Source organism: Rhea pennata, chromosome 1, assembly GCF_028389875.1.
Source record: "Rhea pennata isolate bPtePen1 chromosome 1, bPtePen1.pri, whole genome shotgun sequence".
NCBI classification, from domain to species: domain Eukaryota; kingdom Metazoa; phylum Chordata; class Aves; order Rheiformes; family Rheidae; genus Rhea; species Rhea pennata.
In genome coordinates this window covers 39,253,959-39,275,969 of record NC_084663.1, presented here as the reverse complement: position 1 = coordinate 39,275,969, position 22,011 = coordinate 39,253,959, and the positions used below count along the sequence as shown (strand labels likewise).

The following is a 22,011-nucleotide window of genomic DNA, read 5'->3' as shown; positions in this document are numbered from 1 at the left end:
AGCGTGTCAGTGTTGCTCAGCTTAAAATAGGCTGCATCTGAGCAGAGTAAGCAGATCTGGCGCACTAAGCCCAGGACTAGCAGGCGGCTATAAGATACTTAAAGAACAAACTGCTGTGCTGGGAGCAGACACATGCTGACTTGCAGGCCTGGCATTTACCATATACTAGGTGGGTTTTGTACACTACTGACATTCCCCATGTTCTCTCAGAGTCCAGGGCAATGCCAATACTCATTTAACACTGCCGTTCACCAGCTGCTGCAAAGACAGACAAAAAAGAAAAAAAAAAAAAAAAGGAAAATGAAGAGCTTTGCAAAGCAGAAGGTAGCTATTTTCACCTCATCTTGTACCTTTTATCATTTGCAAACACTACATAATGAAATTGGCAGAGTCCACTCTTCTTCTTTAAGGACCTGTCATATCTCCTGGGTCACCATGTAATAGTACCTAAATGGTGGCAAGTAGAAAATCAGCTCCAATTTGTCTAATATATACATTTCTTCTACAACCAATAAAAATTTGTAGAATTTCTGAAGGTAAAGGAAAACTAAGTCCATCCAATCTATACATGTTCATCTACTCAGGATCTAACCTTCTTCTGAGGATATACACCCAATAGAGATAGGAGCTTTACTCAGCTCAAAGAAATCTGAAATCACAGAGTCCACAAGACAACACATCCTAGAGGTAACCCAGGAACGAGAGAGGATGTGTCATTCCACTGCTTCTCTGAGGACTGACCTTCTTGTTTTCTTTTAATTCTTCATCATCTAATAGTCTTCTAAAGTAGAATTCTTACAGCAAAGTCCAAAAAACCCACTCAATTTGTCTTGTCCAAGCCTATCAGCACTAAATTAGACTGTGGTTTTCCTTTGTCAGTTCAATGCCCAGTTCTAAAACTCTCACAGATCTGGCTGTCCATGACTTATCCTAAAGAGCTCATTGTTAATAACGTCTAGAAAGTGGGAGATGTAGATCCAAACTTCATCAGGAATAGTAACAGATTGAAAATTTAACTACTGGACTTTCATGCAAAGACCAGAAAATACTAAAAAGTTAACCACAATCCCGTCAAACCTAACTTTTCAATACTCTCCCTGTTACCTACACAGGGCTGAGGTGGCTCTGAACAGAGCTCTAGGTGGGACATGGTCATCACCCTAACCAGGACAGGCATTTCTGAGCACATAGACCTGACTAAAGCTGCAGGCTGAGAGAAATTTCAGTTTTGAGTAGGGAACCACGTATGCCTGGAAAGGAAGTGAACTCAGTTATTGTCTGAAACCTAGGCAGCTGTTAGGCATTTAAATTGTAGGCTCTATGAGGGACTTAGAAGACTAAATCCCATTATGAAAATGAAGTATATGTTTCACTGCTGATGCATACGTATCTTACTGTTTTGTATTCTTTGAACTGGACTTGTTTTTAAATGAATTTTAAATTCTAGCTGAATTTATGTACATTTATACAAAAAAACTAACTTTTTGGACAGTAAATATATGAATGATTGATGTATTTACAAAGCCTTGGACTCTGCACCATTACTTGTGCAAAGACAGACCGTTCACAAAGAGCATTCAAAATGCAATATGGAGGTAATCTAGGAGGTCAAAGTTTTTCAATAATGAAACAGCAGGTTACAGATTTTGTTTGTGTTTAAAAGAAAAATAACTTGGTGCAATTCTTGCCTTAATAAACATACACAGGTTTATTGTGCTGGCCCAGATACGTATGACAGAATCAGCATAGGGAGCAGTAGAATACTTCAACACTATTCATTCTCAAAATGTTAAGTCCAAAAGCTGTCACTTTGGTTACCTAGCTAAAGACATAAACCCTGATTCCCCCCTGCCCCGGCTCTTAGTGTTTATATTTATCCAGAGAAGTAATCAGCAACGATGCTAGTGCTTAGAGATGCAAGCTTAGAAACTACAATTTATGAAATGCTTTCAAATCCTTTAGGGTTTGGAGTAGTTAAACTGATGGATAGTTTTGTCTGATCAGGTCCCCATTTTACTGATCATCAGCTGAAAAAAAAAATTTTTGAAGCATATTTAATTTAATCTCTAATCTTTAACATGTTATTAACACGTGTGTGCAAGCTTCTCAGTGAACCATCCTGATATCTTCATTCACAGGATCAAGAAATGAGGCGTAAGACTACTTGAAATAGAGCTGAATTATAGAGTATGAAGAAAATGTGAAATCTGCCAAATATTGCATAATTAGAAATTGAGGAAGAAAAAAAACCCCAAAAACTAATGACCACTTCAAGTGAAAATCTTCTCAAAGCAGTAGCCAGTGCATCAGATGAAATTTGTATTTGTCCTAAAGTGCATTACTCTCCACAACTGTGGAAATAAGAATTGTGAACAGCTTATTTAGCATAAGCAGTATAAGCACTGTAAAAAAAAATACATAGTTTTTAGGGGAGGGAGGGTGGCAATACTACATATTCTGATGCTAACGTGTTCCTTTTATAGCCTTGCTTCTTGGCATTCAAGAGGTTTTTCCTCTGAAAGTTGAAATTTAAATGTTAAGTTTGGACATATATTAGCTACTTGCATAGACAAAAGAGATGTTTCATTAGAAGCCTATACGATTTCATGTTCTAGTTAAAACCATTTAAAAAATGAAATAGTACAAATATATCATAAACAACAAAAATTCTAATTATATCCTATAGTCCAAAGAGAAACAAGTTGTATACATCATTTCTAATTGCCATTTTTCTATCATCCTAGCTGATTTCTTACTGTATTTAAATTAAGCTGTTGCTTCCTACTGTATTCTAGAATATTGAAATTTTCACCAACATACTTAGAAGCTAAAGACATTCACAGTATTCATTAAGCACTAATTAGTGATATAAGTAAATAAATAAATAAAAAGAGCAGATATACTTCTGAGAAAACCATGGAATTTTGCACCTGCAATTAAGTGCAAGCAAAGTACGGAGTTCAGTAGAATACCAAATCATATTTTGTCCATTTGTACTGTATCAGTTTCACCCTGAAAAAGCAAAAAAAAACATCAGAGGATGAACTTTAAAAGCTAGTTCTCATGCCAAATAAAACTTGTGAACTTGGGATTTTTTTTGGCTTCCTGTCACAGCACGTTCTAGGACCTCAGAGCCTTGAAGTCAGGGAGGTAACTAGTTAAATTTCTCCCAAAGCTGTTAAACCATTTTATAACATGCAGATTATCTGTTTTTCCCTACCAAAACAAAACTCTATTCAGATGGTTAAGTCTCAAGGCAAGTGGCATAGTTCAGTTATCAGCTCTCAAAGCAAAATAGAATTAGCAGCGGTATATTAATGAACAGGATATGGCTACACTTAAAAGAGGTTTACGCTGCACATAAATATTGAGTGATCCACAGGGGGGAAGCAAAATAATAAGCTAAATGTGAAAACAGTGTTTAAGTTTGTAACACACACTGAAGTTAATGGGGTTTATTTTGGATAACAACAAAAAAGTTGTGCTGCTTTTGTAGTCATTGGCCTCTCAACTTGGTCACTACTACTTGCCTACTACTTAAATTGTTTGAAGAACATTAAAATGGGGGGGGGGGGACTTTCCAATAGCAAATCTAGAGTTCACAAAACTGCCAAAACCCCATTAATTAAAATGCTGTTGAGACTGGAGAATATTTTGCACATATCTGCCACCTGGTGTTTGGAAAATTACCTGATATCTGGAAGAAAAAAGAAGTGGAAGTACTATTAAAATTATATTCCCATTAACAATGGGAATTAACAATGATGAATATAATATGGGTTGGCCTAATCAATACATAAGCAGGGGGGGAGGGAGAGGGAGAGAGAGAGGGAGAGCGCACGCGCGCGAAAGAGAGCGCGCGCGCGAGCACGCGCAAACGAGCGAGAACGAGAGAGAGAGAGAGAGAGAGAGAGAGAGAGAGAGAGAACATAGGGATACTTAATGCTCCTAGACGCACAAACACAAAAAGGGATAAATAATACTGAGAGTAAAATGGGTAAGCAGTGGGTGTCCAAAGCAACTGCAATAACCATTAATATGCATTAGCTAAAACCATTGAAATAAACCTCTGAGTGCTAGCAATTACAAGTCTTGTATGTTTGATGCAAGAAGGAAAAAAATCTCGCTGGTAAAATTGATAACATTCAGGCTATAAACGCAGATCAACCATGTTTCATCTTCACTCAGTGAGAGGGTAGTTTAAATGGAGCATAAAACTTCAGCATAGGCAATTAGACAAAACCCTTGTACGAGTCAGTAACATCAATCTCTACCTATAGCACAACGAGGGATTCTTTCCTCCTCTGTGGAAGGAATTTAAATACAGCTATTTCGTAATTCAAGATGAAATTCAAGGTGAGTCTCAGCAGCACAGCCACCATTTCGGTTAACACGCCTGGCAAGCACAAACCATAACTGCTTGTCTGGAATAACCTCTTCTTAGGGCGACCAAAAATATAGCTCAGTGCACCATTTTGTAGTTCCCCCTCCCCTCCATAGGAGCAGAATGCAACCGTGTCCGAGTACCCTGCTCCACTTCACCTCTAGTATCTCTGAAAGTGGTACTCACCAGGAAGACCACACTCTATTGTGCTTTTATTGTGCGCACATGCCATCTCAGGTACTTGCACCAACTCCTTTAATGGCAGAATAGATAGCCACAGGTCCAAACATATTTCATCTATTATTAGTGAACCAGTAGGAACTTGTGAACCAGAAAGTAGCTATAGGTATATTTATTTGTTAAATAGAGGGAGGTGCTGTTTTCATATTATCAAGCAAAAACCCTTTTCATTCTAATGAACATTTTCAAGGTAGTTAAATTATGGTAAATGTTGCAAAAATTATTTCCTTTTAAAGCTCAGCTCAAGCTTTCTTGATATTTGAAGAAAGTATTTTCTAATGAAAACACAGAACACAAGGGATTTTGTAAAGTGCAAAATATTCCTGCTATTTTCTATCAGCAGTAACTGCTCACAGCAGTTAAGACTTTAGTTTCTTGCCTCAGTATTGACTGAGAAAACCAGCAAGTATTGTATTACCCTGTTCTCCTTTAGGGAGACACAGACGAAAGAAGTTGAAAATAAAATTCATTAAAAAACCCCATCACCACTAAGCAAAACCAAAATTACATCACTGGTCTAGTATGTTGATGGCTACTACAGAAGTAGTGATCCTGGCTCCACTGTTAAAGCTGAACACCACACCGATCATTGAATGTTACTGAAAACGTAAAGAAGAACACCACTTTAGGCTCCTACACAAAACCCCTGAATTCTGAAGGTTTCCCCTATCCTGTTCTTTGTACCATCTGGTCAAGACTGGTTGCAAAACTCCAGAGATTCAACTGTTTTTGTTAGTTAAAGCTCTAAGAGAAAATACTTTATATCCCATTTGAATTACTCTGGATCAATATTCATTATTTTAATTGACAAATAAAGAGATAATTTTTCATACAATCAAAATAGTACTTTCCAGTCTCGTTTTTGTTTCAACATGCACAGATGGGTCTTAAAAAACACCTCAGGAAGTGAAATAATTCTGTCAGAAGCAAGGAGAATATACTTGGAAGGAATCATTCATGGTCCTATCATACCCTTTTCCCTAAAAATCCAATACTTACCATTGATAGAGACAAGCAAGCCGCCAAAGAAACCTTCTGTCTAATCTAGTGTGGTAATAAATCAGGCTACGTTCTTAAGATATGTCCTCAGTCTTGCTTAATGCCTATAACTTATAAAAACCTTTACATTTCAAAAGTACCTCATTAGACCAAACCAACAAAATAATTTAAAAAATCTGCAGACCTTTCACCAAAAATAGTCACCTACCCTATTTTCAGTTCAATGATAGGTTTCCATTCCAACTCTTTATGATCTCTGATGAGCATCTGACCAGTAAAAATTGTCAACAGTCACCTGATCTTTGGAAGCTATCAAATTAAAATAACCTAACTTTGAATAACCTAAGGTATCCCAGAATAAAATGTTAATGTTAGCTTTCATCCTTAAAACATGTAATATGCAGAAGTCTTATTTTCAATTTACATAGCTCTGAAAATGGCACTTTACTTCAGAAGTTGCCTGGCACATTCTTTCAGCTACTGCTGACAAAGAAATTGGTTACTGAATCAATAAACCAAATCTTAAAATAAAACTGACTTTGTTAACAAGTTTTGGTACTATGAAAAAGTACCCTTGGGCAGCAATAACTTAGCTCCTAATTTCTTCATTTGTCAAGTTATTTTCAGATTTTTAAATTGGAAAACAAGAAACAAATCAGAACGAAAAAAATCCTCCCTTCTCAAGAAAACAAACTTGTCTTTCATTTATAGTTTAACTGACATACTGACTCAAGAGTGGTCTGGAATCTCTCTATTTATGCTTACTTAAAATGTTCGGAAAACGGTACTAGAAAGTCTCTAGAAGCTGGTAAGAAACGATTGTTTGGTGTGATCAGTCAGTAACAGCAGTTAAATCACAAGAAAAACTTGGATATATCCATCTATAGTGCTAGGAGGGATCTGTAAAAATACCACCTACACAGGAAACCCCACCTCCCTCAACCTATATATACACAATATAATACCATAAACAGAGTAAGTTCTGGTACATCAAAAGTTTTAAAAGTTACTTTTTCATATTGAAGAAACTTTCCATATTGAGTTCAGACTGTTTAAACTGTTCCAATTCTGAACCTTTAACAAACCATGATAAATATTATCATCACGAGTCTCAAGTATAAAGAAACCAATACTTCGTTCTTAAAGCATCAATAACATCAATTTCTATAGGGATAGTAGCAGTGGGGATTTGCTTCTCTGTAGCAGGGATTAGTGCAACATAGTATCTTGAAGTAGTGGAATAGATGGCCGAGCCTTTTTAAGGTACTGTCATCGCTATCAGGCTCTTTTACCTCTCCTAAGGAAGTTGAGACTTACCAGCCAAAAGATCAAGTACTGATTTTTTAGGGGAACACTTGCTAGTTACTTAAGAATGAACACAGTACTATACAATATGTTAAATAAAACAGGTATGAAATATGACAGAAATTACTTCGTGCTTCCAAGTTTGAGTCCTAGAGTTGATAGTCATATGCATTAGGGCAGACGTAGGGCTGGAAACTCTTACCTGCCTCCAACTTAGATAAAGAAGTTACTTAAAATCCTTTTCTCTTGATTTTAGGTTTTTTTCAATTATAACAATAGTAGACAACAGTACAGAAGCCACTGTAACCAACAGACTTGCACAACTTGCATACCATATATTTCAACCTCTGTCTTATCTCAGGGGATGTTACTTAGGATGATTCTTGAAGACCAAAGCTGGACAGAGGCATTAAAAAACTGCTTATTTTATTTTCAGCTTTAGCGATGCATTTCTAAACAATCAGTAGAAAAAACAAGTAAAAAAGTAAACATTAGCTGCATTTTGTAAAATCACATTAAACTAATACAAGACTTAATAAAAAGTTACCATATACCACTCAAATGCAAGAAAAGTAACTACTCTGGTCTCCACGACTTCTTTCCTTAAATTAAACCAGTAAGTATCCACAGATTTTAACCATAAAGGGGATACAAGTTTTCTTTTTTCTTCCATTTATAAAATTGATTGCCATATACTTCAATGGTCTGCAAGTGAAATTCATGGATACATATAGTCTCAGTTATGGAATTTGAGAGAACACACACAGTTCCATGATTGAAGTCCTTGCATTTTCAGTATAGTCTCTTTATCAAGTCAAAACTTTTCACATATCTTTAGACTGATCATCTTCTTCAAGTTTTCTAATTTCATTCTTTAAACAGTTGATGGTTTCACGACTTGCTTTTAATCTTTCTTTAAGCTCAGCAATTTCAAAACTGGTTTTCTTTTTGGCAGCTTCCAGTTTCTCCCTGGTTTTTACTTCAAGATCTGCAACTGTGGAGGTAATAAAGAAAAATATATACTGTAATAAAACCCTCCAATTATTAAATATATATATTTTTAATCCATAATAGTAATAGTTTTATAAGTAATCTCTATAAGTAATAGAGATTCAAAGATTCTCAGATACCATTTCGGGTTCCAAGAGATGGAATTAAAAAAATAGGTAATGAAGTCCCTGAAAGAGCTGTTTTTATTTAGCCCATCAGTCTTGCTCATGGAACTGTATAACTCGCTAAATCACTTTCCACAGCAAAAACATATGTAAAGATCAGGCAAAAGAAATGGATAGTTACAGAGTACTGAGAAATTAGCTCCAACTCTTTGGGTTTTTTTCCATGTGCTGTAATACACTTCCTTTTCTGGTTGGATTTTGATTCTATGGGTCCAAGAGATCTTGTGGTGCCAACTTTGCTTTTACAGACATCCTACTACGACTGCTTTATTAGGAAGTCTTAGTTTACTTTTTGTTCAGGCACAAGTTTTTGGAAAAGACCTGTTAATACTTGCCACCGCAACAAATCTGCATGCACCATGGATATCCCTCTATTCCATGCATTACATAATTACGGATTGTAAGATAGTAATAAATTAATAGTGGCAAAAAGATCCTAATTTCTTGTTTAATATGCTTCAGTTGCACATTTTAAGAAAACACAGACAAAAGAAGAAAGCTAAAAAAAATAAATTGTCTGCAGTCAGCAAATAATTTCTATCTGTGCCCAGGAGAAACATGTAGAAATTTTATGAGTACATTTAAATTTGGAAAAGACCTTCTTCAGTTTACATTTTTGAAAGTCTTAAACATTTCCTATTTTCTACTCACAACCAAATGATATGTAATCCCACCTTCAAACTGGCAGAACTGAGGAAGAAAATTTACATAGTTCACACATCCACACACCCTAACAGACACAAGGCAGATTAGAACCCTGAATTTATAGGGACTCATTTTCATCTAGGTATTCAGTGTCTAAAAATATAAGTTTGCTGTCAGGGAACACATAGACAAGCCAAAGGACAAATGACTAAAATAATGATATCAGAGTTTGCAACTAACAGGTGGGATTTGAGCTCAATAAACATTATGTTTGATTTTTAATAGTAAAAAATAACAGACCAAATTCAGAAGATCAGGGATGAAATCATTACTAACTGCATTATTTTATAAGTAAATATCCCCATTTGATTTCTTTAATTACCATGAAGATTCTGCTTTACGTTTAAAGACAGATTAGATATGAAGGATAAAAGATCATTAAGGTCTTCTAAAAAGGTCTGTTATTAAATAACCTACAGTTAAATAGTTAGACTAGAAGAGCTTACAGATACCGCCCTTTATCCCCAAAGCATTGATGCTTTCACTATGATACTGAATGTTACATATTTCAGTGCTGAAGTGTAATCCTTACCTGCTCAAAAACATCTTTTTTATCAAACACACCAGCCTGAATGCATTCTGTTTTAACTCATTTCAAAGATGTTAAACTAGGCATAGATTCTGACATTATTCCTTATACTCTTAATTCAAAATTACTTTAGTTTCATCAGGCTTACAGATCTAAAAATCTTTAAAAGTTCTCAAGTAAGTATTACCACCTTTGCAAAAGCTGAAGTTTATTTCATGCAAAATAATCACTTTCTAGCAGCAGCCAAATACGTTGCAATACTAGCGCTTTTTTATTTCTAAATTTACTATATTATTATTTTGAACTTACACTCTGTTTCATGCTTGTAAGCACCTAGCGTTAGTTGACGAGACGTTGTTAACAGCTGCTGCATCATTGCAGTAGGATCTTGAAATATCTAATGAAGGAGAAAAAGATACATGGAATCACTAATATTCCTCAAAATAAAGTGAGGATTACATTAAAAGTTTTCATACCATTTCATCGTAGAATTCAGAAACTACAGTTTTCTTCCCCAGAATGGCATTAGTATCAGACTGAAAAAGCTTCAGCAAATGATACAAAGTTACCTATACAAAGACAGAACTTTATTAGCTTGAAAACTGCAGAGAAATACAAAGTGTGTTCTATGGAAATAAATGTTACTTGTTCCTACACAATTGTACAGGATTAAAAATGTTTTAAGAATGAAAAAAATGTTCTATAATTGCAGTAGAATTACTTAAAACTCAATATTCTTTGTTAAACATGCCAGCTGTCCAAGTCTACTTGAAATCTGAAAAATGTCTGGGTAAGTGGAATCTAAACCAAAACCACTGGTTTAGGATTGACGTATAAAATCTTAAAAATACCTCCTTTTAAACATTTCCAAATAGAATAGATGATTTACTTTATAGACTCTGCCAGTAAATCAGTTAAAAAGTGCTTTCTTTTTATCATCCTTTCTTAGGGAAAACCAGTGAACGAAACATTATCATAGAGTCTCTAAATGCTTTTTCACTGAAATTTCTCTCTACAGAGAGAAATTACTCTCCATTAGTGTATTGTAAGTGACAGGAGATGGAAAAGAACACAAGTCCACTGTTCAACTCCAGTGAATCCCTGACAACTCAGACTACAACCCGGGAAGAGAACTGATACATGCAGCCAACAGTTTTGTCCCTTCCATGAGCAGACTTACAAATCTCTGTGGAAGAGATTCAGTCCTTACTTCCCCTTGATTCCTGACGAAGAATGATAGGACAGACAACCTAGCCATTTAATCTGGTTATTTCTGATTACACCCCCTTCAAAAAATTCTTTTAGCATTGTTTGTGGCTTATTAAGCTCCTTAAGATAACAGTGACTCAGAAGTAAATGAATATGCACTATAAAGCTAAATTGGAATGGAAAAGCTTCTAATTCTCAGACTGGCCATGTTCTAAAACAGCCTTCTTTAAGAAGGAGAGAAAAAGGGAAAAAAAAAGGGGGGGGGGGGGAAAGACAAAAACACACAGCCAACTGCAGGCCAGCCTCGTCAAACCACGAATGGAATTAATAATGACGGATCAAGATGCAACCAAGTATGATGCACAAGTCCCTTCTAGTCTAACATCAGAAAAAACAAAATTAATTCTAATGCTTTATAACACTGTCTTATCCCAGTTTTCTAAGAGGCAAATAAAAACTTTGCTGCTTTTTGACTGATTTCAATCAAATCAGAGAGACAAAAATCTTTAAGATGCTTAAAATACTCTAATAACCTGTAACTAGGAAGCCACCTGGCAGAGAAATCCTCAGTAAGTGCTCAACCCAGATAAGGTGCAACATGTGCTCATGTATTAGGAAACACCACAGAAATCAAGCCCCTAAGAACACCCTACCCTGCAGGAAAGCATAGAAATCAGAGAATGGACAACTATTAAATACATTTCATACAAGAACAGGGCTTATTATTCCATGGTCAATGGGACTTATCTTGACTAACAATATCCTATACCGCTGCTTTACACATAACATCATAATTAGTTAAACATTATCAGAAGTCTGAAAGAAACACTTACAGGTCTTTCATTCGGATCAATGAAAAATATCTTAATGATTATTTCAAATTCACCCCAGCCCGTTTCAGTGATTTCATATGGCGGTTTGGTAACAACTGCAACAGGAAAATAGAAATATTAATACAGATAACACAGCCTCAGTAGAATTAATAAAAATTCTTGGTCTAGAAATAAATGTCAGGAATGCAAAACCTACCTCTTAAAGGATTGCCATAGCTTTCATGTAACTTGAATTGAATTTTCTTCACATAGGCAGACATATCCTAAAGCAGAAAATAAGTTATTTGCAATTATTTACACAACATACTAAACTACTGTTTATTCATCAGCCCTACATGCCTGTCATTTCTACTAGCATGGCTACTACTGGAAATAGGGTAAAAAAGTAAGCATGTAAATCCAAAAGTTCATAATACCATACCTGTCGTTTAATATTTTGTCGTTATGAATGTTCTACAATTTCCCTCCTCACATGAGAAATTATTCCAAAAACATAAAATGAAAAAAGATTTTTTTAAAAAACTACCCATCTATGCATTTCTTCATATTCTCCCCAAGCATCCTTCTGTCCTTTCACCAAGTTCTGGCTTCTTTTTTGAATCCTAATTCATTTTTACAATATAGTGCTCTGCTCCATAGTACTAGAGATTAAGGAGGTACATATTCCATAAGCATTCTCCTCCTCTATCACTGCAAATCCAAGATGACAATAGTATTTTGTTACACAATCATAATAAGGCCAGCCACCAAGCATACTTTAAACACACACACGCAGAGAAAGAGCAGTTTTTAAAATAATTGCTTTGTTTAACTTCGGAAGTCTGTATTTTTTTTAATAAGAACAAGTCTAAGCACCTACACGACAGCAGATAAATCGTGAAAAGCACGTGGATTTTTTTTTTTTGGATAAATTTACTTCTATACTTACCTAAAAATGCTGAACGTTGTCTCATCTACCTACCTCATTTCTGTAAGGCTTTACATAAACTGTCCATTGATGAGTGTGACCATCTTCTTCTCTCTTCTTTCCAAAATACCGCGCAACGTTTCCATACACTATTGGCTTCACAATAGTAACACCCTTCGGGGGAGAGGAAGGGAGGGGGGAAAAAAGTGTTTAACATTCAAAGGGCGGGGGGGGGGGGGGGGGGGGAAACCTCACTCGCTTCGAAAAGCGTACACCTAAGAGCTATTTTCCGCCCGAAGCACACGACTCTGGCCAAGCCTGCGGCTGGAGCTTTCCCGCCGCGGCCGTTACCGGGCTCCCCACCCCGCCCCCGCCGCGAGGGCTCGGCGCGGCCCCCGCCCGCAGCACCTTCACTCTGCCCCCGGAGTCAGGCCCGAACTCAGCCATTCTCTTGAACATATTGCACGGGAGGAGGAGGCGCCGCCCGAGCCGCGCCGCCCGCGCTCAGCCCCGCCGCCCCGCAGCAGCAGCGAGGCCAGGCCCAGGCGCGGGCGCAGGCCCAGGCGCAGCCGAGCAGCGCGGGCAGCCGCGGCGCCGGCCTCACGGCGCTTGCCCGCGCGCCCGCTACCGCCCATGCTCCCCCGCTTCCGGCAAGCGCGCTGACGTAGCCGCCGCGCCGGGAGGGAAGGAGCCTCGGTCACGTGGCCACCGCCCAACGGGAGGTGCCGGGGGAGGGGGCGCGCGGGCGCGGCCGGCGGCGGCCGTTGGGGCGGGGCGGGGCGGGGCAGGGGCGGCCGTTGGGGCAGGCCGCGGCGGGCGTTCTTTCCTTCACCCCGCGAGCTCCTCGCTCGAAGCTAATGCGGGAGGGGAGAGGCAGCTACGGCGTCCGAGTACAGCTCCTGTTTTCTGGCCCAGCGCGGCCTGCAGAGCAGCTGATCTTTGCGGTCCTGATGCCGGCAAGGCGCTAGGAAGCCCCGGGCGCTAGCCCCGCTGCGTCTGCAGTCGTCTCTGCCCCCTCACAGGGCTTCTCCCTGAAGGCTCCTCACCACATTCAAAGGGGGTGTGTGTGGGGAGGTGGACACTGAGAGACGTACAGGTGCCTTACCTGCTCATGTGCTAGTAACTGATTCCATCTGCTTGATAACTAACGTAGTTAAAATAACACTTACATCTTTACCTCAAGATAATACTACTTTTTTTAACCCGGCCTCTATAGAGAAAGGAAGTGGGAAAATGCATAGTTGCCTTACATATTTGTACAAATTATCTGATGCTCCCAAGAGAAAGCATTTATGTGTACTTCATCAAGAACTACTTTGAAGGGCTGTGGATATGAAACTACTAGCAGTAAAAAATAAAGTATATTAATAGAAAGCCATCTGCGGATATTTTTAATCATTAATACTTTTGTCAAGCAAATAACATCATATTAGTACGCAGTCACAAAACCTAACATGAAGACTTCATTAAAAGAGAATTGGCTTACGCTCAAATCTACACATAGCAAAAATAACTAAGCTGTACTGAAAACAAGCCAGACAGTTGGGTGGAAATATTAGCCATTTCATCAGCAAGGTATAAAACACTGTCTCTTCGTGAATTAGGTGTGTTGCAGTAATTCTCCTGAATTTTATTTTGATCATGATCAATCGTACAAAGAAGCATGCTAGAGAAAGTTTGCTGTATGTGAAAGCTGTTCATTCGAATGGAGAATGAGCTCTGCTAAACATCAGTGCTTCACAGTCTGCAGCCTCTGATCCACTGGGAGACATCCCTTCCTTTGCAATGATTGCGCCATGCATACCTGGACAGAGAAAGATCATGGCAATTAACAATGGAAAGCTTGGAAGTCAGTATAGAAGGGCTTTTCCTACTAATTCTGATTTACATACAGAGCTAACTTCTGCAGAAGGTTTACATGTCAAGTAATTTGCCACTTCCCCAAAGTTTCTTACAAGCTGGATAAAAACACACTGTATTCACTGACTGCCTGCTGCCTCTATCAATGACTTGCTATCATGATTCAATAGGAGGCAGAATAAAAAAATCCCTGATTTTTTTTGTTGAAAGATCTGTCTTGCCAATAAGAACAAATAGTCATCTCCTTTATTTCCAGATGGAGGGGGCAATTCCTACCATAAAAAGAGGATTTCAGTTCCCCTCATTTCCCCTCTGAATCATTCAGAGTATACAAGAACACTAGTAGATAATGTAAAGAAATCCTAGGAGATAATGGATTAGTTATATTGGAATTTAGACTCCAGAAACCTTAAATGTTCAACTATTAAGCAAGTGGCATGGAAATTAAAGAGAAAGTTCCAGCTTCAGAGATGATGTAAAACAGCAAAAGCTGAGAGAGGCACAGCTAAGTATGCCTGATTTAGAAACTTACAGTAGACCTAAGGCTATAGATTGGACTGCTCTTTGTGCTACTTTATTCTAAGAGTAGTAAATTTAAATGGAGCACTTGGCTTTGTTAAAGCAGCATAAGACTCTGCTCTGCAGTTAATAAAATCAAGACTAGTTACATGAATGCCATATTTATTTATGCATGTTTATTTAACAATGAATAGTTTCTCTTTCAGTCTAATATTAAAAGTTTTTGGAGTAGAAAGCTGAGACAATACTCATAGTCTGCTAATATTGTTATGAAGAGTTTGACGCACATCATAGATTTAAGAACACTGAGAATGCCACAGTTGTACTGTCTCATTGATCCTCAGTTTAGCTACTCAGTTTACATGTTTTAAACTGAAATATATATGCAAGCAACTGCTACAATTTGCTTGTTCTTTCCAAATTTGGTTATCTTAAAATGAGTGATATTCCCTCTCTTAATTGTCTGTACTCTACAGATACAGTTTAGCTTTTTTAACTCATTTAAACCTACCATGCATTCATGCCATTTTTATCGCTGACAACCTTCTTTGCGCAGTTTACAGATGCTGTTATGTCTGAGCTCAGCAATGCTTAAAAAGAGAAGCAGGGAAAAAGGTTAACATTTTTTTTCCATATTTTTACTTTAATAGTTTTCAAATACATTCCTTGCCTAATCAGCTCTCAAGAAGCAAAAATTCCCTTCCTTTTTCATTGCATGAACTAGATCTCAAGTGGACAGTATTTCTTAGCTATTAAGTATTTTAATACTTCTTTTTAATACAAAAAGAATTGGAAAGACTGGCATTTGGGCCAGTGTTTTGCAAGGCATCAATCTCTCACTCTCTTCAATGTAAAATTACATTTTCTCAGGTCGTAACTACTAACTGGCTTCTCATAACTACTAATTAATAACCGGCTTCTATGGAAATCTTTTTATTAAAAAAACATAAAAGTGGACAAAAACGCAATGTACTTCCTGCTGTAAAGAAACCTTTCCCTACCACAATGGAAATCTCCCTTTTGAGGAGGAAAGGATGGGCCTGAATTTTGTTTTGCTTTGTTTTTAAAGTTAGGGCTGTAACTAACTATTTGCAACTGGAATGTGAAAGGGCAGCCCATCACAGTATCACCTACAGAAACATTATACTGAGCTCACCTGAGCATGGGATCTTGCACCCATTCCTGGCCCTTGAGGTCCTACCATCATTGCACCACCACCGACTGTTGATCTGCAAAATCCCGTAGTCAGAACTTCCATCCCTGTTACGATTTATGGCCGCTGTGTTAAAGCCACTCTCAAATTTTGCTGCACAAACCCCTGTCAAAGTTCCATTTAAAAAACACAAATAAACAAACAGAAGTATTATTGCCTTTTTTAATCTGGATATGCACCCTATCTCATCTCTTTGTTAAAAGATGATTGCATAAAGAATGCATGCGACAGATGGGATTTCTTTTATTCTAATCCAACTAAATTAAAAAAAATGCATTTAAAAAAGCATGTAGCATGTCTTCAAAATGTCCTAAGAAACCTCAGCATGGGATCTCTGCTCTTGAAATAAATTCAAATAGGTTTCTGTAAATCGTTCTTCATATAGAAGCACAAATCAAGCTCAACAAATATTACCACAGAAACAACTGGAAACAGTACTACAATGTCTAAAGCATAACATGGTTTTGACTGCTTTTGATCCACGCTCTCCTTTAGCCAGGTAGGAATGAAGCTCAAGTAAGATTTTTCAAAAAGCCAGTGCAGTGTTGGGGCATTTTCCCCACCATAAATGCCCTTATTTTTACTTCTAAGGGTGCAAATGCAGATACTGGGAATGGGAATAAACATCCGCCAAAGATTATGCTGGTCCTGTTTAACAAGAGCCATCTCTGGAGAGCAAGGGTATTCTCTGGTGTACCTTATTTCTTTCTTGGCTCCTGCCCATATGACTGAGTGGCTTTAATACAAATATCTGGCAGGATGCTGATCTGGCAGGGGAACTTTGGGGGCAGGGTATTCTCTGCAGAGGCAGCTCCTATGACACCTTGAAGCTTGCACTAGCCATGGCAGGGAAAGCTGTTCTCAAAGGCAGTCCCCTGAGGGTGCTTTTGGCAAACGGTGCAGACATAGCCAAATGGACCTGCTCATGTTGCTCTGCCACAAGACATGCTCCTGCAAGATTCTCTGCACCATCATCTTTAACAAGGTTTATTTCAACAACTTGTACATGTCACTGACCAAAATAGAAGCAGTGGTTTTGGTGAGGGGCTACGATCAGGACTTTCGCTTTCCCTTCATGTGACTTAACTGCCCTATTTTGTCCCATTTACATGCCAACATATCTGTCTTAGGGCAGCAAAAAGGAGGAAGGATGGGGACAGTAATTCTTCGAAATGTGGACATCACGTGGTCAAAATGTGGATTGCTCTCCAGATGCTGGATCAGAAAACTTGTATGCTTCTCTTAGAAGAAAATTGCTTTAACACTATTATCACTTCCCATCAGAGAAAAGAAGTCTTCACCCTTTCCTGCTCCTGAGGACACTACTTGTCTCTCAAGCCTCTTTTTCTTCCTTTCCAGAACAACCCAGCCAGTGTCCCTTCTCTTCCTTTACTGTTTCTAATAATCCACACCAAGCAAACCTGGAGGTACTCCTGTCAATGCTTCCTCCGATAACAGTGCCTGCTACTTGGCCTCCTGTCTTGTTCTGCGCTCCCAATCCTGTTTGCTCTACAGCTTTATCTTCCCACCCTGGTCCAGCAGTCATCTCAGAAGGAAGGACACAAAAGACAGACAACTGACAGAGAAAGGTACTAAAGTAAATAAAAGCAGTGCAGTTAGGGGTTGGAGAGGTGTGATGAGAAAGGCTAATTTCAGGAAAAGCTTCTTGATGATATTAGTTTTATTAAACTGTGGAAGAATGACAGGGAAAGAAGTGGTAAAGAGTAAAGCTGTAGACAATACCTGTAGTCTGTGCCAGCTGAGATGGACTAACCCAGTGGGCTCTTAACTTCTAACTTCCAGCATTCACACAGGCCTGCTCACTTCAGCAAAGTTTGTTAAACGGTAATTACCTACCCCATACACCCCCTGTAAATCATAAGACAGCAGACTTACAGTGTCCCAGGCTGTATCCCCGGTAGTTATCGAGTCCAAGACGCTTCATAGCTGCTGCCAGCTCACATCTTTCATAGATTTTCCCCTGAGCAACCAGGGGCAGGAGGCAAAACCCAAGGATTAGCAAAGACTTCATGTTGTCAATGTACTATGCACAGTCCCTAAACACTGAGAGTGCAGGCTCTCCTGTATTTGATTCTTTTTAAACCTTTCTCCACCCTCTTTTGGTTCCTCTTTCTCTGTTCTGTAATAATCCAAACCATCACATTTTGGTTATTTGGGAATTTCCCAACACTTACAGCATCACTCCAAAAATGTCAAATTTCTTATACTATGTGGAAACTACCTTAGCACAGGAGAATAGAGTAACATTATGTCAGAAGAATCTTGTTTTAATTCACTCCTAATATCTACTGAAAAGGGAGTTGGCTATCTAAATGCAGCTACTCAGATTTATCAGATACTGTCAATATCAAAGTCCTGCTTTTATTGCATAGTTACCATTCTTTATAAATTTGTCACTGTTAACAACCTAACAAAAATAAGTTAGTGGATAAAGAAGTTTTAATTGGTATGATTATTAAACTATTCTCTGACTCTGCAAAGGTGGTTCTTCGAGTCAAGGACTGAAATATGTCAATATAGCATTTGTATATCAGTATGAGTAAACTTGTCATGCTGCTCCACCTGCTGCAGCAGCATCATGCTGTCATGCACTTACACAGTGCCTGAAGCAAAACTGGGTTTATCAGGGATGCGGACGCAGTGAGGCTGTGGAGCCATTCACTAGTGAGATGGACTGCAGAGTGCATCGAACAGGAGTAATTGGAAAGATGCAGATGCAGCCTCCTTAATACCCCTGAGGAATCAGTCCTTGTCTAAGATCTCTCCAAATGAAGTGTGAAATACCCTTTCCTCTAGCCACCAGTGCCTACAATATTGTTCTTGTTTTGATAGTAGGACTAATATGAACACATAAGTTTTATAGCTAATCTGGAAAACCCTGAGGTCCAGCATGTACAGTTTATTCAGTGGGCATAGGAAAACTGAACTACTAGAAGCAGATAAATGACATTCAAAGCAGTTTGTTTTTTGCTAGACTTTGAAAGTCAGGTCTTCAGATCTTACCTGATTGCAGAGGGCAGTAAGTACCTAGGCAAAGGGAAGCCTAAATACCATAGCTTTGTAGTGAAGTCTCAACCTCTTCATGATAAATGCAGCTAAAAACCTTTAGTCTTTAGATCTAGATTTGCCTCATTTTTTTTCACCTCCTCATTTATAAGTTGACTTTAGTAACCAGAATTATTCAGTTACCAACAGGAAAGAGATAAAAATCTTAAGAAACCCCTGTCTTGCAATCCACAGTTAGTCAAAATTAGTATTTCTAAATACCTGTAAAGAAAAGTGTGACTTTCTGTTCCTCAAACAGAAATATTCATAGTTACTTCCTCATTCTCCTGCCAGTAGTCTAACAATCACCTGTAGTTGAACTAACCCTGACTTATCTGTTTCTTCCACTGCTGAGTACCAGATTGGGGTACTTAAAATCAATATTGAACTCCATACAGCACAGTTTTTAGAATACTCTTCTGGAACAGGAGACAATTTCATGCCTATAATGTGGTATTTTTTATATTTGGTGGAACCATGTCCACAGGAGAAACTGAGACACCAACTCTTGAATTAAATAGTCTTTGGAGCATGGGCTCTTTTAGGTCCCACCCAACATGCTTGATCTTCAGGGGTCTCTGGCTGAACTAGTGTTCAGCTAGAGCATTTCCAGTAAGAAGGGCCCTACACAAAACAGCTCCTCCCCTTGTGATATGAGGGCACTCTCCTGAAACAGCTAGGTTTAAATTCTTATACCAGATAAAGAAAAAAAGAGAGATCCTCGTGTGGATCTGAATTACTTAATTACTTACTCCTTCTCTTCGTGATTTGTTCAAAGCCTGATCTAGTTCATATAGAGACCGAGTGTTCTGGACAAGCTCAAAGGAGTCAATCTTTGAAACAAGAGACAGGGAGAAATGCTTAAATTGCAAATCCCACTAGGATCTAGACACAAGCAGCAAGACACCACCAAATTTAGTTGAACCCACAATACACAATGGCAAAAAGCGTATCTGAGAACCTTCAGCAGTTTGACATCCAGGTACTTTAGACATCCCTGTAGAGCGTCATGGCTGAGTGGGTCTGTAAGGGATCTGCATTTGGGATCTGGAAAAGTAAGGTGTCAGCAGCATTCCCGAGGCCTGTTGTTAAGGATTTAGCTTTGAACCTTCTGTGCTGGTCACTGCAACCAAGGACTGGAGCTTGCTCCCATCAAAGGCCCCCTGCACCACTGTGGGCAGAAGGTGCTGCTTCTTCCTACCTCGCCTCTCAGCCTGTGTCCAGTTGGTTCACTTTTGTTATTTTAGGGAGCTCACTACGCAAACTTTAATGAGCCAAGCCTGTGGCTAAAAAGAGAAGCAGTACTCTCCAGGGGAGGCCACCGTCAGTCAAGAGAGCCAGCAACTACATCATGCAAACATTTTAGAAGGAATCATTTCGCCAAACTTTGGGCCTCTAGTAAGTAGGTATCCACAACCAGACTACACATCTGTTTTAGGATGAGATGAATCACACCCTAGAAGACCTGAAAGACAACTAAATTTGGTCAAATGATCCCCATCTTTCTAAACAGTGTAAAACCACATGAAAAATGTTATCCACACAGCAGTACAGTGAGGGAAATAATAGTCGAAAAATAGTTTTAAATGTGAAATTTAGGTGTTTAGTCTGACCACCTAACTTCTGAAAAGTCCTGTGTGGAATTCTTCCTTGTCAGTGAAGATCTTTAAACCTGTGGAAGCAGAGATTGCTTCACTCATTGCTCCTGTGGCCACACACAGGAAGGTGTGCCTTTAAACTGCAGCCCACAGCATAACAGAAGGAAGTATCTTGCCTCTTGTGAAAGTGAACAACCAGTGGTTATTTGATTCCTGTTTGAACTAATACTGCAATTCCTATGAACTCTGCTAAAACTGCAATGCATTGCAAACGTTTTTACCTGGTAGCCACAATGTATTTCTTGTTAAACTGCTTAAGGGTGAGCCATCGCCCTGCCCATACTTGCTTAAATGAAAAATAAATAAATTCCAAACTTCCTTCATTCTCTCCCTCCCACCCCCACCCCTTCCACAGCTTCTCGATCGCCGGTCACCTGGTGCCCTTCTGCCTCACAGAAGACCCCTTCAAGCTCTTTCACTGCCTCTCAGCCCTTCCTCACAGGGGCAGCAGTGCAAAGGAACAGACTCACTGTAGCAGTTGTAGCTGGGGTGGTCCTGCGCCCTTTCGGCTGATCCCTTCTTGATTGATATTTAGCAAGAAACTGCACTCCTCTCGTTTCTTCACATGGCTGGATTTCACCTAGCTCATACCTATGGTCAGGAGAGGGAGGGGGGTCTCCACTAGCAGGAAGCAGATACCTCCCCTTGCCCTGACTTGGGTTAGGGAGCAGCAGTGGTGGGAAGGAGGACTCCATCCTCCCTTCCCAGGACCATTTTTGCCAGTTCTGAGCTGGGGTTGGGAAGACACTGCTTTCAGGACAGCAGGAATTGGTAAGTGAAGGGGCTTGGAAAGATGAGTAGTGCCATGTCTCAAGTGATACACCCCCAAAGAGAAACTCCCTGTGGGCAGCTGTCGTTGCAATGGTAAAACACTCAAAGCACGGGAGCTCCTGGAGTGGTCGCCAGCCATTTCATCCCTGCTGTCAGGAAAGGCTGCACACCAACCAGAGTTTGCATCATTTCTAAGGGGGGGGGTGACAGTAAAGGACTACACTTACAGAGCTGTTACCAAAATCCCATGCGCAGACACAGGAAGATCTTTAGAGCTTCCATCCTCTCTTACTGTAGATATGAAACCAGCTATTTATTAATTTCCATCTTTATAATCAATTTATAAGCAAGTTATCTTTCCTATTAAAAAAATCATTAGAGAAAAACAAAGAGAAAAGTAAAAATTCCCTTCATGAAAGATCACCTCTAAGCAAGATTCTGTTCTGCTCATCATAACTGCTGTAAAAAGTTGTTATGGGAGAAGCTGAAGATCTGGCTAGCTATAGACATATTTGATAGCAAAAAACATCATAAACAGTTTGAGAATCCAGGGTAAGTATACTGGCTGTAAATTTATGCTGGAATAATGATCATTTAAAGTAATTAGCAACAGTAACATTTTAAATGTCATGTTAAAA

At 38.9% G+C, this 22,011-nt stretch overlaps 2 protein-coding genes across 2 annotated transcripts; both read right to left on the bottom strand.

The window, feature by feature from the left end:
- Window positions 1-7,337: 7,337 nt before the first annotated feature.
- On the bottom strand, window positions 7,338-12,908 carry YEATS4 (YEATS domain containing 4). Its single transcript, XM_062567710.1, has 7 exons — window positions 12,695-12,908; window positions 12,341-12,460; window positions 11,576-11,642; window positions 11,380-11,474; window positions 9,814-9,906; window positions 9,647-9,734; window positions 7,338-7,922 (listed from the first exon to the last, which is right to left on the bottom strand). The coding sequence occupies exons 1-7, from the start codon at window positions 12,743-12,745 to the stop codon at window positions 7,753-7,755; spliced, it is 684 nt and encodes a 227-aa protein (XP_062423694.1). The 5' UTR covers window positions 12,746-12,908; the 3' UTR covers window positions 7,338-7,752.
- A 795-nt stretch (window positions 12,909-13,703) lies between these two features.
- LYZ (lysozyme) lies at window positions 13,704-18,058 on the bottom strand. The gene is made up of 4 exons (XM_062567697.1): window positions 17,775-18,058; window positions 15,822-15,983; window positions 15,177-15,255; window positions 13,704-14,090 (listed from the first exon to the last, which is right to left on the bottom strand). Exons 1-4 carry the CDS (start codon window positions 17,908-17,910, stop codon window positions 14,024-14,026), a joined length of 444 nt encoding a protein of 147 aa, XP_062423681.1. The 5' UTR covers window positions 17,911-18,058; the 3' UTR covers window positions 13,704-14,023.
- Between the last annotated feature and the right edge of the window lie 3,953 nt (window positions 18,059-22,011).